The following is a 17,651-nucleotide window of genomic DNA, read 5'->3' as shown; positions in this document are numbered from 1 at the left end:
GCCGGTAGAGATATACCCAAATCTTTCAAGGAGGAGGCCCAACAACGGGGCTGAGGGTGTCGGAAAGAGCCCACCTTTCCACCCCCATGGCACTGGATAGGTCTCGAACCCACACCCTAAAGTCAATCCAGGAGGAACTGGCGGATTGGGGGGTGAGAGGTGCGGGTCAGCCCCGCACCGCACCTTGCCACACTCTCAACACTTCTCGCTTCCTCTCATATGTCAGCTATTTACTACCTTTAAATTATTTTAATTAAATAATTGGATAATCCAATAAGGTCATATAGCGTTAAGATTGTTTCGTTTTTAAGATAATAACAAATATTTTGTATAAATACCACGACACTTGACAGGTTTGAATTCCAACGTTGTCATTCTACACATCCAGCACTTCTCTCAAGGTCATGGAAGGGTCAGCAGGTGGGCCCATGGGTGGTCCGCTCCCGCCTCTGCCTCTCCCCTCCCTCCCTCTCCCTGCCTCTCCACGTCGTTGGCTGCACAGCCGCGAGAAAAAACTCATTGACAATGTAAACAAGTACTTTTTAGACGAAAAAAACAACAGAGGATTTATCATACCACTCTCAAGAGTAACTGCAAGAACAGAAAGAGCCACTAATGTTAGTGAAAGAACTATTGAAAGAGTCTGCGCCAAACTGGATCATGAGTGCATGACGAACAGCTAGGTCACCAAGACAGCCTGTATTCTCGTCCCCGAAGAAGAGAGAGAGAGAAAGGAGGAGGAGGAGGAGGAGGAAATGAAGGGAGGCTAATGGTGGTCCACTTAACACCTTGACTCTAATCCCACAATTGGAGACAAGAGATGTGGCAGCGTGGTACGGGAGGAGAGACCCCCGCAGAAACCCCCCAATCCGCCATTTCCTCGTGGATTCACTATAGCAACCCGCCGAAGCGCAAGGCCCCTTCTTGCAACTGTGCATGACTTCTTGCATGACTTCTCCCAATTTGTATTGCCCGAATTTCTCTTCACTATATCTCCACAAAACCTCCGCATATCACGAAAGACACGAGAAATTAATTCAGACCAGGAAAGGGTTTTACCGGCGCCGGGGATCGAGCCCGCGACCAACGAGATGGGAAAACCATTCCTTAACCAGTCGGCCAAAGAGGTACCCCACTCGCAGAGTGAGTTAGGGGAGGCTTGCTCATCAGGCGGGTCCTGGCACTACAAGACTTAATTCCCTTCCCCATCCAGATTAATTTTGTGTGTTTGTCACCCGTTTTCTATGAACTCTTCGGAGACCATGGAACATCCATCTTACTGATACCCACTATTATAAGGGGAGACAACTTAAACACAGGAGAGAATGCCCACCGCATTGCCAACACATGTATTGCCCGAAATTCACTTCACTATATACCCACACGATCTCTGCATGTCACAAAACACACGAGAAATTAATCCAGACCAGAACAAAAAAGGTTTAACCGGCGCCAGGGATCTAACCCGCAACCAGCGAGATGGGGAAGCCACCCCTTAACCAGTCGGCCAAAGAGGTACCCCACTCGCTGAGTGAATTATGGGAGGCTCACCTTCAGGCGGGTCTTGTCACTACAAATTTACTCATTTAAGAATGATATATATATATATATATATATATATATATATATATATATATATATATATATATATATATATATATATATATATATATATATATTGTTGTGCCGGACGTGTTACTTGGGTTCCGTGTCGCCGTCAGGAGACTCCGTGGGAGGGATATATGCAAAACACCTTGCACAGCTTCTGTAGTTTAATATTCCTCCTTAGTAATACAATTCACTCTTACTCTTCACTGACTACTAACTGACTATGACTTACTAAGACTGGGACTGGCTCCTCTCGCCCTCTTCTCCAATATATATATATATATATATATATATATATATATATATATATATATATATATATATATATATATATATATATATATATATATATATATATATATATATACCGAACAGTACAGTCTAGAGCTTTACAGTATATTCGATCATACAAGAATGAACATGGAGCAAAAATCTGGGCGAGTTGGCAACACTTCCCGCCTGGCGTCTGACATGGGCCCCTGCAAGTGGGGCAGGGACCTGCTCCTGCCCCCCCTGCTCGCTCCTCCCGGAGTCTTCCAGAGACCCATAGACCCCGGGGAAAGCTTCCAGCACAACAATATATATATATATATATATATATATATATATATATATATATATATATATATATATATATATATATATATATATATATTTGGGCAGGTTATATCATGTGTCGAACTATATATATTAAAGTCAGGGCTGGCAGAGAACCCAGAAAGTTGATGAATTCAGAGCATTTTCTTAACCAGGAGGGAATACATTTGACATCATACCAAAGGTGGATGACGAATGACTTAATACAAACACAAGATGGGGTATATCATGGGGTTCAAAACATATAATTCTGGTTAAAGGCCCAAGAAGACTAGAACTGGCACTGTACACCAGCACTCTAGAACCTTTGGCACTCCCACCGGGACTGTACATTGGCACTCTGGAACTAGCACTGTACATTGACACTCTAGAAACGGCACAGTACATTGACACTCAAGAACCGGCACTGTACATAGACACTCTAGAACCGGCACTGTACATAGACACTCTAGAACCGGCGAAGTACATTGGCACTCAAGAACCGGCACTGTACATTGGCACTCTAGAATTGCACTGTACATACACTCTAGAACCGATACTCTATAATGCCACTACAGAACTGGCACTGTACATTGGCACTCTAGAACCGGGACAGCACGTTAGTACTCTAGAACAGGCACTGTATGTACATTAGCATTTTAGAACCGGCACTGTACATAGACACTCTAGAACCGGCACTGCATATTGGCACTCAAGAACCGCCACTGCACATTGGCACTCAAGAACCGGCACTACACATTGGCACTCTAGAATCGGCACTGCACACTGGCACTATGGAACGGGCACTGCACATTGGCACTCAAGAACCCGCACTGCACATTGACACTCTAGAACCGGCACTGCACATTGGCACTATGGAACCGGCACTGCACATTGGCACTCAAGAACCGGCACCGCACATTGACACTCAAGAACCGGCACTGCACATTGGCACTATGGAACCGGCACTGCACATTGGCACTCAAGAACCGGCACCGCACATTGGCACTCAAGAACCGGCACTGCACATTCTCACTATGGAACCGGCACTGTACATTGTTACTCTAGAACCCGGACTGTACATTGGCACTTAAGAACCGGGTATGTATATTGGCAAGATGTATAGTGCTGACTTGCCTGGTGAGGCGAGCCTCCCATAACCCACTTAGCCATGGGGGTACCTCTTTGGCCGACTGGTAAAGGAGTGGCTCTCCCGTTGCGCTGGTCGCGGGTTCGATCCCCGGCGCCGGCAGACCTTTCCTTGTCTGGATTAATTTCTCGTGTGTTTCGTTACACGCAGAGATCGTGTTGGAGTATAGAAAAGAGAAAAATTCTGGCATTTCACTGGTGGCAAGGCGGTGGCATCCTCTCCTGTGGTTCTGTTGTGTCACCCCGAGAGGGTAACAGGTAGATTGATGGCCCATGTTCTCCGAATTTCATAGAAAATGGGAACTCAACACACAGAAATTAATCTAAATGGGAGTGGGGAGACATGTAGTGCTGACTTGCCTGATGAGGCGAGCCTCCCATAACCCACTTAGCTAGGGGGATACCCCTTTGGCCGACTGGTAAAGGAGTGGCTCTCCCGTTACGCTGGTCGCGGGTTCGATCCCCGGCGCTGGCAAAACCTTTCCTTGTCTGGATTAATTTCTCGTGTGTTTCGTTACACGCAGAGATCGTGTTGGAGTATAGGAAAGATAGAAAATTCTGGCATTTCAGATGGAACCGGGACTGCACACATGTATTTATATAATTATGCTATATCATATTCTGCCTTTTTTCTACTATTGCTAAACAAGATTACAACACAAGGGGAAGGGAAGTGATTGCAGATGCCATACGAAAGATGAGTCAGGGGCTATGCCAATATTAGTCTAACAAAAGAACAAAAGCGCATAAAAAAAGAGATGAAAGGGAAATATCAATGCGTGTTAATGTTATTACACTGAAACGCGAGCGGAGACGTGGACAATGCAGTAACGCCCACTTGATATATCCTGTGACGATGTGAGAGAGAGAGAGAGAGAGAGAGAGAGAGAGAGAGAGAGAGAGAGAGAGAGAGAGAGAGAGAGAGAGAGAGAGAGAGAGAGATTAATACATGAACGTGGCAAAGTGTGTGTGTGTGTGTGTGTGTGTGTGTGTGTGTGTGTGTGTGTGTGACCTATCAATTCCTTCCCTTGGTAATAATATAATCTGTGTGGATCAACGATGTCTATCCGTACACTGACACATGCATGGAGGTCGTGGGGGTGAGGAACGGGCGAGACAGAACCATGGCTCCCCATCTGAACAATTGGTACCCTACATAATACAAGCTGTTTAGCTGGCTGGCAAAGGTGTGTGGTGCTGCGTGCGACAAGCTGAGTGCTCATGCATGTCTGTAGTACGCCTCATAAACACTTGTGGACTGTTGTACCGCCACACACCTGTTAGTCATCGGCTGTCTGCCTCTCCTCTCTCGCTTCCTCTCCTTACCTAATTTCTCAAAAATATTGGTTTCAGTAACTAGTGTGGGTGAGTGCTTACTGATTCCAAGTGTGCGTGTGTGTTTTACGGTGCAATTGTGATGTGGAGTTTCAAGGAAATGATAATGAGAGTTGTAAAAAGGAAAAAAACAAACAAACATATACTGTCCTTTGCTTTTACCTGTTGTCTGTGTGTCAGTGTGTTCATGCACCGCCATAATGGTAAGCCAGCAGTGCACCAGCTCTATAATCTTTAGGGGGCCCTAAGCGATATTATGTTCGAGGGTACACATTAAGTAGTCGTTGGGGGGACACAAGAGAGATAAGACAGCCATTATTATCTCCACACTAAAAAACAAAAAAAAACAACAAAAAAAAAACGGAAACAACAGGCACGCGTCATTGTTTTGAGCTTGATTTCTTTGTTGTGGTCACAACAATCTAATCGTGACCCCCGGCCCTGGCCGCTATGTGAAGTGTATGATAAGTGTACCGGTGACCGTGAGTGAATGTGTGGTGCAGTAGACTGTGGCGAGGCTGGCAGAAGGGAAACAGTGTGGTGTGGTGAAGCCTGGGACCATAGTCACTGTCAACACCACCACCACTACAAGCCATCATCACCACCGTCTCCATGCACCACTGTCCCTCCCCCACTCACCATCACCACCACTACCACCACCACACCAACTCCACCCCTTCCACTGCACTCATGGCCTCCATAGCTGCCGCCTCCACCTCCACTCACAGGGAAAAGGAGTGTGAAGAGCCATCATGTACGTCTCTCTCTCTCTCTCTCTCTCTCTCTCTCTCTCTCTCTCTCTCTCTCTCTCTCTCTCTCTCTCTCTCTCTCTCTCTCTCTCTCTCTCTCTCTCTCTCAATCTCTCGTTACTGATTCCAAGTGTGCGTGTGTGTTTTACGGTGCAATTGTGATGTGGAATTTCAAGGAAATGATAATGAGAGTTGTAAAAAGGAAAAAAACAAAAAAAAAAAAACATATACTGTTCTTTGCCTTTGCTTGTTGCCTATGTGTCAGTGTGTTCATGCACCGCCATAATGGTAAGCCAGCAGTGCACCTGGGTGTCAAAATCGTGTCAAACCTCAAATTCTCACAGCAATGCATCGATGCAGCAAATAAAGCGAACAGAATGTTGGGCTTCATTAAAAGAAACTTTTTATCCAAGAATAAAGATGAAATACTTCCGCTCTACAATAGTTTAGTCAGACCCCACTTAGAATATGCGGTACAGTTTTGGTCTCCCCACCATGCAAAGGACATTGATAAATTAGGTGTTCAGCGTCGGACAACAAAAATGATCCTTTCCTTGCGAAACAAATCCTACGAAGAGAGGCTTTCCGCTCTTAACATGTTCTCTCCAGAGAAACGTCGCCTCCGAGGAAAACTGATCGGATGTTTTAAAATACTTAATGGTTTCACGAATGTCGACAAATCAAAATTGTTTATGATCGATGACACTTTGCGAAGGAGGAACAACGGCACAAAAATTAAATGTAGACAAGTAAATTCAGACTGCACCAAATTTTTCATCACCAATGTTGTAGTGCGAGAATGGAATAAGCTCCCGCCTTCAGTGGTCCAGTGTAACACGATTGACTCCTTTAAAAACAAGCTCGACCGTCACTTCCTTCAACTTAATACTAACTAAAGTCGAAATGCAAAGTTTTGGAGCCATCTGATTATTGTAGAGTCACTTAGTATTAAGGACAGACCACCTAGTCTGGACTTTGGGGTCTGTGTGGTCTGATTTGCTATGTAAATCTATGTAAATCTCTCTCTCTCTCTCTCTCTCTCTCTGCATGCATAATCTAATAACAACAATATCAACGCTTGGGATAATGTTGTGACCCGCCCTATGCAGAAAGTCCCTAAAGCCCACCCAGCTCGGGGTAGCTTGTTGGTGCCGTAAGTGAGTGTTCTAAGCGCTAATCGGTTCACGGATAGACAAAGTCAATATCCGTCAGGGTTGTTTATTTCACAAAAATACAAACAGGTCATTGAGACAAACACAACACACAGAAAAGGTCAGGGGCCTCAGTGGCTCGGGGAGCGAACCAGTGTCCAAGAAGGCACTGTAACACAACACTGTACACTTAGTAGGTAACACTGTGACACTAACTGTTGGTGGGGACTTGCTGCACTGAACTGTTGGAGGCACTGCACTGTACATGAGGATCCACAGGAGAAGGGTAATCCAAAACGGCGGTGATAAATCCAGGGGGCAGCCAGTAATCCCAGTGGGGTGTCACACTGTGTTTGCGTGTCTCTCTGAGTCTGTGTGGCGTGTACACTGAGTCTGTGTGGCACTGTGTGTCTCAGTAATGTGTCGCACTGTGAGTGTCCACCGAGTCTGTAGTGTCACGCGGTATGCGTGTCTCAGTCGCCGTACCAGCGGGAGGGCAGGGAGGAGAAGGGGTAGGGGTGGGTGAGCGCTGGGAGGAGCACCAGGGGGCACAGAAGGTGCCTGAAGGGGGCACAGAGGGTGCCTGGAGGGGGCACAGAGGGTGCCTGGAGGAGGGCACAGAGGGTGCCTGGAGGAGGGCACAGAGGGTGCCTGAAGGAGGGCACAGAGGGTGCCTGGAGGAGGGCACAGAGGGTGCCTGGAGGAAGGCACAGAGGGTGCCTGAAGGAGGGCACAGAGGGTGCCTGGAGGAGGGCACAGAGGATGCCTGGAGGAGGGCACAGAGGGTGCCTGGGGGAGGGCGGGGAAGAACCCTGAAGGTGGCAACTACGCCCACGGCGTAATGCTTCTCCTGACCTGGGACTCAGCCTCACGAACCCCAAGCGAAGGTGAGGTTTATTGCCCCAGGAGAGGGCGGACGAATGGACAAGTTACCCTGCCCAGGTCCTCCACTCTGGGAGAGAGTGCCCTAAAAACGGCACCGGTTATAAGCCACCTTGAACCATAGCAACACTGAAGGGTCACCAATTGTTGGTAGTAGCGAATGTTCTGAGTGCTAATCGGTTCACGGATAGACAGTCAATATCCGTCAGTGTAAAAATACAAACAGCTTATTGAGACAAACACAATACATAGAAAAGGTGTTTGTGTGTGTATGCGTTTCTGTGAATGTAGTGTAGTTTAGATAACATTTATGTGCCGGTGTATATGTGAAACAATATATGTGAGGAGTGTATAGCAGGACGTGGACAGACAGTAGAAGATAGACGAGTAACAATAGATAAACAATTGAGACGCAACAGGACAGACAGGCAGACAAATACAGTGACAATGAAAATACACTTAACGAGTCTGCGCTGCAGCGCCCATTTTCTTATGAGTCACCGGGGAGGAAATGCGCACGGCTTTGAGCGGTGACTGCTACAGGCCTACCTCTTTAGCCGAATGGTAGAGGAATGGCTTCCCGTCTGGATGGTAGCGTGTTAATTCAGTTCCCGGCGTGGGAAATGTTTGCTTCCCACTTTCTGGATCTGGATCAATTTTCCGTGTTTCGTGATATGCTGAGGTCGTGCGGATGTTGGGAAAGCGGAATTCTGGGTCACAAAGAAAAGAATACACGGTCGTCTTAAGCGCAAGATAATGACGTACCACGGTTCCTATTTATGATTTTAGAGATGGAATGCTATGTTCCAGGGTTCTGAAAGAGAAAAACAAATATTTAAGGGATAACTCATGTGTGACGAATTGATTGCAAACTGAAGGTGGGGGAACCAGGGAGTCTTGAGTTAGGATCCTAACGGCGGAACCGTGTGACGTCATACGCGAAATGCTTAAAGACTGAGACCAAGAGTGACACAACTGTGTATTCTTAAGCTGTGCTCTGGATATTACAAAAGGCTTTACGATCCTCCCGCTTCATTAAAGTAAACACCGGTAAGCTATAATTAACGTGAGAATCTTTGTGTCTCTTGTGCAGGTACTATAAGGTGTTCGTGCTGTGGGATGCTGCGGTACCTACTGGTGGTGCTCGGCTTGCTGGGATGCTGTTTAGACTATATGCTTCGCTTCAACATCAGCGTCACTATCGTGTCAATGGTCAACACGACACATACCCAGGATGTAAACACCACCAGCTACAAGTGTCCCGCCGCCATCAATGCATCAAGCGCTGCCCAGAAAACAACGGTAACAAAAAGTCGAGATAAGACAAGCTATTAACTCGCTTTCGGCTGTCTCTTGCTCTTGTTTTGGTTGTCAAGAATATGGATGGGAAAGGGAGAAAGGGGAGAGAAGTACTGGATAGGAAGTAAGAGGAAAGGAAGGGAGGGAAGAAAAGGAAGAAAAGCGAAGGGAAGCGGAGCGAACGAACATAATTTCCCTTACAATTTTCCTCTTCCTTCTCTTTCTCTCACGGTTCCTTTAACCTTATTCTTCTCCTCCCTCTCCTCTTTCTCCTTTTCCTACACCTAATCGTCCTCCTTCTCCCAATCTTTCTTCTACAACTCCAACAGCTCATTCTCCATCTCCAATAGTTCTCTTAATCCTCCTCCCCTTCCTCCTCCTCCTCCTCCTCCTCCTCCTACTACTACTACTACTACTCTTTCTCCTACATCTCCTATACCTTTTTCTTCACATCCTATCATAGTTCTCCATTTCTTGTTTTTCTTCCTCTTCCTTCTCCTACAACCGCTCCTCAGCTCCTCCTCCTCGGAGCTCCTCCTGGTACTAGTAACAGGCCATCTCTCCCGTGCAGGGCGGTGGGGAGTACGACTGGACGGACCGGGAGCAAGGCCTCGTGCTGGGGGTGTTCTTCTGGGGTTACCTGGTCACCAAGACGATAGGTGAGCCCTCCCTGCCGTGCCTCCACCCAAGCCACACTCTCCTTCTCTCGTGTCCTCCTATCTATCTGTTCCGTTATTCATATTTTGTTGGTGAATTTGCGGTTTTGAATTCGACAAAATTCTTTAATAATATTTTATTGTTGTTGAATATACACTATAATTTTCACGTTGCTAAAACCTAACTTACTGACTCACTGACTAAACAACTTCCCTCTCTCAGTACTATGGTGTGATAGACTCGCTTAGCACGAGTATATGGCGTTGTCGATAAAAGACGAAGATCCGGATTTTCAAATCTCTTGCTCCCTGTTTTAAGCCCCATTCACACTGACTTTACAGCCTGAAGGCCCAGTCACACTGACTTTGCGACCTACTGACGACCTCCCGCGAACTGCAGGTCGCGAGTGGTCTCACATGGTTGTGCGTGCGATCGTCATGTGTCTCCGTTCGCCGTGCGATTGAAAAGGTCAGCTGGAGGTTTTGGGTTCTGCACCAAAACCTCCAGCCGACCTCTCAGGTCTCTGCCCGTCGTAAAAAGGTTGCCGTCCGGCGGCCGAATGGACTGCGTCTGGACGGCCACCGGTGGCCGACAGATGACGGTTAACTGGTGAACGGCAACCGGATGGCGAGCGGACGCCGTCTGGTTGCCGTCAGGTAGGAGGTGGTCGTTGATGGTCGGCGTCCACTTTGCATTTGTTATTGACCGTGGTCGGCGTCCGGTCTCCCACCACACGGCGAGTTGTGCGGCGACCGGTGATAGGCTGGACTACAAATGGACGCCGTCCAATCGCCGAACGGCGGCCACCTAGTGGCGGTCTAATGGCCGCATGGTCCTATAAGCTGCTGTCTGCGTCTGCGCTGAGTGCGGACCGCCACCGCTCTGAACGATTGGAGGAGACTACGCCATCGGCGTGTTGTTGCCGATGCCTACAGACCGGACGGCGTCGATCGTGCGACCGGTGCTCTCCTTAGTTACTGAACGGCAACCGACATACAACCTTATACGACCAGTCGTTACGGAAGATCGCCGTCCTCATTGCGACAGGGCGCGTACCGGTCGCCGATTATCTGAGACCGGTCGGCGACCGGTCCTTGCCTGTCGGTAACCGGTTGGTGCCTGGTGGGCGTTTTAACGTGGCTCCAAGTGTGAGGTTAAGGTTTAAATCTTACCATGGTTGCCGTCCGGCCATCCATTGAACTTACACTGGACAACCGCCGGTAGCCGTTCGATAGCACGACTGCTCGGCCACCTACGTGGTCGGGAAGCGGTGGGTGTGAATCGCAGCATTTTCGGGTCGCTGGTGGTCATTATCAGGTCGTAGGGTCAGTGTGACTGTAGCTTAATAACGACCTCCCGTGACCTGCAGGTCACGAGAGGTCGCATATGGTCATGCGTGAGATCGTCATGTGTCTCCGTCCGCTGTACGACAGAAAAAGTCGGCTTGAGGTTTTTGGTGCTGCACCAAAAACTTCCAGCCGACATCTCGGGTCACTGCCGATCGTAAAATGGTTGCCGTCCTGTGGTCGAATGGACTCCGCCTGGACGGCAAGCGGACTGCCACCGGTGGCCGACATATCACCGCTAACTGGTGAACAGCGACCGGATGACGAGCGGACGGCGTCTGGTTGCCGTCAGGTAGGAGGTGGTCGCTGATGCTTGCCGTCCACTTTGCTTCTGTCAATGGCTGTGGTCGGCGTCCGGCCTCCTACAAAACGAGGAGTTGTGCGGCGATCTTTTACCCTTGACCAGAAATGAGGTATATTCCTGAGGAATGACGTCATGCCCCGCTCAGCCCGTTCAAGTTCCGTCCCGACTCGACCTGCTCCACAGGTCAAGCACACGGCCAAATGTGTATGAATCATCTCTACCTAAAGCCCAAGTCACATTGACTTTAAGACCTAATAACGACCTCTGCCACTTGCGGGTCGAAGGTGGTCGCACATGGTTGTGCGTACGATTGTCACCTGTCTCCGTCTACCGTACGACCGAGAGGTGGAGGTTTTTGGTGCTGCACCAAAAACCTCAAGCCGACCTCTCAGGTCTCTGTCGGTCGTAAAAAGGTTGCCGTCCGGTGGCCGAATGGACTGCGTCTGAACGGCAGGGGTTCAGGTAGTAGGTGGTCGTTGATGTTCGCCGTCCACTTTGCAGGTCATTGGCCGTGGTCGTCGTCCGGCCTTCCACCACACGGCGAGTTGTGCGGCGACTGGTGGTAGGTTGGACCAAAATCTAACTTTTGACCAGAAATGAGGTACATTCCTGAGCAGTGATGTCACGTCCCCCTCAGCCCGTCCAAGTTCCATCCCGACTTGACCTTCCCCACAGGTCAAGCACACGGCCAAATGCTTATGGATTATCTCTGCTTAAGCAAAATAAAGTGCTGCAGGACATGATGTACACAGCAAAAACGATGAGAGTCTGTGGAACTAATGGCCTTTATCTATTTAGAAAAAGAATTGATAATTTCATCTGCTTCTCATACATTCTCATACTCTCATGCTTTCATTACCTTTATAATTATGTAAATATCGTTTTCACAAATAATTTACAGAACTAAGAAAAATACATGTAATATAACTGGGTGATAATATTACAGGAATTGCTGATAATAACGTATGGACGGGAGATTCTCATAGTGTATGACAGTGCGGAGCGAGGCTGTGTGAGGGGCATGTGACGTCAGCAGCAGGTCGTTACGGGAGATCGACGTCCTCATTGAAACTGGACACGTACCGGTTCCTGCCTGTCGGTCACCGATGGGCGCATGGTGGGCGTCTTGACCGGACTCCAAGTGTGAGGTCAAGGTGTGAATCTTACCATGGTCGCCGTCCGGCTACCCACCGGACGGACACTGGACGACCGCTGGTAGCCGTTCGGTCGCCAGACTGCTCGGTCATCTACGTGGTCGGGAAGCGGTGGATGTGAATCACAGCATTTTGGGGTTGCGGGTGGTCGTTATCAGGTCGTAAAGTTAGTGTGGCTCTATGGCAGTGAGAAATGAACAGCAAATAGTGACTTGCAGAAGCGGACTGATGCCTTAGATAGTAAGTGTCTTAGCAGAATCATGGGGTATCGGTGGAATGACTTTGTCCCAAGCCGGCGATTATTCCGAGAGATTGATTCGAGGCCTATTACCTGCATAGTTCGTGAACACAATGTCCGGGTATAGGCGCTATACGGACATGCGGCACGATGCTCATAAGTCGACCCTATTCACTGGGTTGTTTCTGTATAAAGAGACAAAACTCCGAGCGGAAAGGCCAAAAGGATGCCCACATAATTCGTAACTCCAGCAACTTGATACATTCTGTCATGAGACATTTTCGGGATGGTAAGAGTGCCTGCAGAGAGACTTACTCGGAGGAACTCCCGGGTTTGACTTTGTAGATGACGAGTCCCCGGGTGTATGCCATAATTTATTGATTGATTCTATGAGTCACCCCTCCTTTACACCCCCTTATTCCTTTAAGACCACGACCAAACTCCTGAATCACACTAAATCCTTCGGTTCCTTCATCCGTCCAGGTGGTCGCATCGCCGAGCTGGTGGGTCCTCACCTGACCGTCACCGTGTCGATTAGTTTGTGTGGGGTCCTGACACTCCTGACGCCCACCGTGGCTGATCTCAGCCCCTACGCGCTTGCTGCTCTTCGTCTCCTGTTGGGGGTGTTGCAAGGACCTATTTTCCCTGCCCTCTACTGTATAATATCGAGATGGGCCCCTGCCGGCGAAGTAGCTACGATGATTGCTGCGACTTATTCGGGTGTGTATATTAGATTTTTTTTGTATCATATACTTTTTTTGTATCATACTATGTGTATACGTACTCTTATTTTTCTTTTTTCTTTTTTATATCTTCGTTTTTTGTTGTTGTTATTCTTCATCTTCTTCTTCCAGCCTCATTAAATTTGAAAGGGTGTTTCTTGTAACTTCATTTGTTTGCCTTTTGCCTCCTTCATTCCTTCCTTCCTTCCTTCCTTCCTCTTTGCACTTTTGATTCCTTTTTACTTAAGCTGTATTTCTATTTGAACAAACAAACATATACAAGCATTCGATCCTTTGAAACACAGGAAAATACGTATGCGGTATGCTTATATTTTCTTAGTATGGAAAAAACTCTTTTTTCACTTTATATTTCCTTTTTCCTTTCTCCTTTACCTTCAAAAAATTTGTTACGAGATGGGCACTCATAACCCCAATTAACACCCCACAGTATCCCAATTTTCTGCCTCCTTCTCCTCCTTCAGGCATGGGTATAGGGGCACTGCTGTCCTTGGGGTTCTCCGCCATGGTGGTCCAAGCCGTCGGGTGGCGCTGGATCTTCTGGGGCGGCGGGATCGTGACGCTGGTGTGGGTGCCCTTCTGGGTGATCTATGTGAAGGACAGCCCGGCGCAGCATCCAGGGATATCACGCCGGGAGCTGAGTCTTTTGTCTGAAAACCATAACGAACCAAGGGTGGGTCCTCATCTGAGTGTTCTTGTCCTTTGTTTGGGTTTGTTTCTCCTCCTCCTCCTCCTCCACCTTCCAGGGATGAAGTGAATACAGGAGTTGTGTATTCGAATACGAATATGAGTACTTCAAATTCCAACAAATACGAATACGAATTCGAATATGATGAAATGGTATTAATTCGAATACATATACAAATACTCATTGAAAGTACATATTCACGAATACATTCATGAATACATTTCATTGAAAAATACCTTCTTGACATATCTGGGTGTAGAACTGTTCTAAAGTTATGCAACAGTAAAATGAGCTCATGAACATTGACTTATGACTGGTGGCAGTATTCAATACAGGGATATCACACTTACCTTACAACTTGTAAGGCAAAACGGATGTTATTCATGATCGTAAAATTTGAAATATTCGTCAGATTATTCGCAGATTACGAATACTTTTCCCTTGTATTCGAATACGAATGAGAACACTTTGGTTTCTATCAATCATTATTCGAATACGAATACAAATACACCGAAATACGGTATTCGAATACGAATACTCCATAGGAGGAGCCTTCATCTATTCTGTCCTGTCCAACCACAAGTAGATTACTAGTAGCAGCGGTAGTAAACAGACACCCTCGCCATAGACCGATAGGTCTCCTGGTGTCTGTTCTTCCTATGAATTCCTATGTATATCTGCTTCCTTCTCCTTTTTTAATGAAGGGTATGGTAAGAAGAGAAACTGGGTTAGTGATGAAGGTACAGGTGGGGGAGAAGGAAAGACAATAGAAGTGTACAAATTTATGGTGTATAATGAAACGAAAGTTGAATAAGGAAGGCAAGAAAGAAAAGGCAAGCAAGCAGATGAATACATGAATAAGTGAACGGATGGACGAGCGAGTGAATAACGACAGAAGTGAACGAAAAGAGAGAAAATAAGATAAAATGAAGGTAAAATGAAAGTCACACACACTAAAAAGTGTAGAAGGATGTTGATTGCCTCTGTAATAAATGTACAACTCCTTTTCTATACACAAGTAACGTTAAACTACACTCTTACCCTACAGAAAAGGGTGCCTTGGAGTCGCATCTTTGCGTCGAGACACGTGTACCTGTTTGCACTGATGGAGTTCATCGGTGTGTGGGCCCAGGGCATTTTAATTACGGAGGGACCCACCTTTCTGACCACACAGGTGAGAAACGGTGATTACTAGAGATAGACAGATGAATAGATAGACAGATAGATGATAGATAGACAGAAATAGGGAAAGAGAAAAAACGAAAGAATGAATGAAAGTAAGAAAGAATAAATGAGAAAAAAAAAGATAGAATGAAAGAAAGAAACAAAGATACAAAGAAGAAAAGATAGACAGATAGATAGATAGAGGACTTCACCGTTCCCCTTCGTCCTCAGCTCGGCCTTCACCTGGATGTGGCGGGGATGGTGGGCCTTGTGCTAACGGGGTGTGCCTTCGTCATGTCCCTCGTGTATGGCTGGCTCTCGGACCTGATCAAGAGGAGGGAGTGGCTGCGGACCGTCAACATACGCCGACTCATGCAAGGGATTGGTGAGGGGAATCGAGGGCTATGTTTGGCAAGGTTTTCATACAGCGAAATCTTTTTTCTTCTCACATTTGTTACTTTTCGGTGTTATGGAATTTCGTCACCTTATTTATTTAGACATTCCATTATTACTTCTTTCTCTTCCTCCTCACTACCCCCGTATTTCCGTCTTCTCTTAATTAATTTCCTTTATGCCTTCTATGATTTCTGCCGGTATTCTTTCCATCACCTTTTTAGGCTTGTCAAACTAACTATCACTAGGCTCATAAAACTACCCGTGTGAAATACCCCCCCACCCCCCACCCCCCAAAAAATAGAAAGCCTTATGTAATGTGTGTGTGTGTGTGTGTGTGTGTGTGTGTGTGTGTGTGTGTGTGTGTGTGTGTGCGTGTGTAAGCCCGTAATGTTTGTGAATATGGGCTTAACTTTTCTAATCTTGATGTGGGTTATCGGTCGACAGGGCTTACGGTGACGACGGTGGGCACGGTGGGTATCCTGCTGGCTCCCTGCGACGCCCCGCTCGTGTCTGCCTCCCTGGTCATGATGAGCATGGCAATCCCCGTCAGCGTGGCCACCTACACCCTCGGCCCCATGGACATCGCGCCGAACTATGCTGGTCCGTTTGTCTCCTTAAACAAGTGAACTTTGTGAAACTGAGAATCCTGTTTGTACTGTATGTGTGTGTGTGTGTGTGTGTGTGTGTGTGTGTGTGTGTGTGTGTGTGTGTGTGTGTTTCTTCCACTTTGGTAAACATTGCAAACTAACGCATGGATACCGCACCTAACTAAGCCGGTCTGTTAGGTCTGCACACTGTTAGACGTTATGAAGCCGAGTCCTGCTGGTAGTGTTTGTTTCTTCCAATTATGAAGACACGGTCACTTAGACAGATCATCCTTCATTTCACACGAAATCAGACGTGTACGCCGCGTAATTCCGTGTAACTTTACCTCATTTATCTGTACGGAAAGGCAAGTCATTCCTGTGCTTTACGTAAACACAGCGTACAAACAATCACACAACAAAGACATGGCCCTAATCACGCAGGTCCGTTTCTGCTCACGAAGGTGTCTCAGTACACACAGGACGGGGGTGTCAGGACACCCCTAAAAATAAAGTTAGTTCCCTTTATCATTTTTTTTTCTGATCTCTGGATCTCTACATAAGAGCAGGAAGAAGCAGACTTAATAATTGTCCAGTTTTGTCTCCCTTACCGCAAACATTGCTCTCTCCTCTTTCTCTCCCTCGCAATTTTATTCTTCTATTCTTATTCCTTTCTCCCGTCGGTTAAACTTACTTTCCAATATATATTTTATTTTTACATCCCTGCCTATTGCGCCGGTAGGCTTTCTTCATGGGCCAGATGGTCGGCCCAAGCCCGTCGTGGCGCAGTCAATTTTTTTTATAGTGGCGCCAGTTATGTTTGGCTCATGCTGCCCCCCGGAACTCTTAATTCACTGGATGGTTTCTTCTAGAGTCCGGGTTGATGGGTGGTCTGCTGGACAGCATGTGGGTAGTCTTAGGCCACTCGGCGGTGACTAAAAATTCCCAGGTGGGGATTCGAACCGACGTTGTCCATGACGCCGTGAATGTGAGCCCAACACGCTAACCACTCAGCCACCGCCTATTATTTGCGTTTACATACTATAATTTCTTTTTGCAGGTACGATGAGCGGCATATACGGTGTTGGCAACATTGCTGGCTTCCTGTCGCCTATGTTTGTGTCTTACTTCATCAGCAAGGTAAGTACAGGTAACGCAAAGACATTAATTAACTAACCGGGCACTTGAATCACGCGTACACCCACCACAGGCTCAAGGGCCATTGAGACGGAGATGAGCACCGAGGCCACGCGTATGGCCCCCTCACCTTAGTTACGAGCGCCACAGCAGTGATCTTAAAAGACATAACCAGACGTGTTCATTCATAAATCCGTTCAATTGACTGAAGTATTGATTTAAGTATTGATTTAAGTACGGAATAATGTATTTCATCATTATTATAAATTCAGACTTTTGCTGCACCGTGTCATTATAAACGTTTTCACTCGAAAGTACGATGTTATTATCAAGTAGATGTAATAAGAAGGGCTTCCATCGCCCTTGACCGTCTATTAATCTGTCTGTCTATCAGTACATCTCTTTAGCTGTCACCTACCTACTTATCTAACTAATTATGTATCTTCCCGTCTAACTAATTTAATATCTATCCATCCATCCATCCATCCATCTAT

At 46.9% G+C, this 17,651-nt stretch overlaps 1 protein-coding gene across 1 annotated transcript in view; it reads left to right on the top strand.

Annotated features, from left to right (window-relative positions):
* Positions 1-5,141: 5,141 nt before the first annotated feature.
* Positions 5,142-17,651, top strand: part of LOC127006621 (sialin-like) — a 14,254-nt gene continuing 1,744 nt past the window's right edge. Inside the window, exons 1-9 of the mRNA XM_050876735.1 lie at positions 5,142-5,422; positions 8,544-8,752; positions 9,321-9,408; positions 12,932-13,168; positions 13,653-13,861; positions 14,925-15,050; positions 15,272-15,425; positions 15,881-16,036; positions 17,081-17,160. Coding sequence (XP_050732692.1) covers positions 5,281-5,422; positions 8,544-8,752; positions 9,321-9,408; positions 12,932-13,168; positions 13,653-13,861; positions 14,925-15,050; positions 15,272-15,425; positions 15,881-16,036; positions 17,081-17,160 — 1,401 coding nt within the window. The 5' untranslated portion in view covers positions 5,142-5,280. The remainder of the gene's footprint in view (positions 5,423-8,543; positions 8,753-9,320; positions 9,409-12,931; positions 13,169-13,652; positions 13,862-14,924; positions 15,051-15,271; positions 15,426-15,880; positions 16,037-17,080; positions 17,161-17,651) is intronic.

Source organism: Eriocheir sinensis, chromosome 33 (assembly GCF_024679095.1).
Source record: "Eriocheir sinensis breed Jianghai 21 chromosome 33, ASM2467909v1, whole genome shotgun sequence".
In the NCBI taxonomy this organism is placed as follows: domain Eukaryota; kingdom Metazoa; phylum Arthropoda; class Malacostraca; order Decapoda; family Varunidae; genus Eriocheir; species Eriocheir sinensis.
Note: the sequence above shows the minus strand (reverse complement) of the source record. Positions and strands in the feature narration are given on the sequence as shown.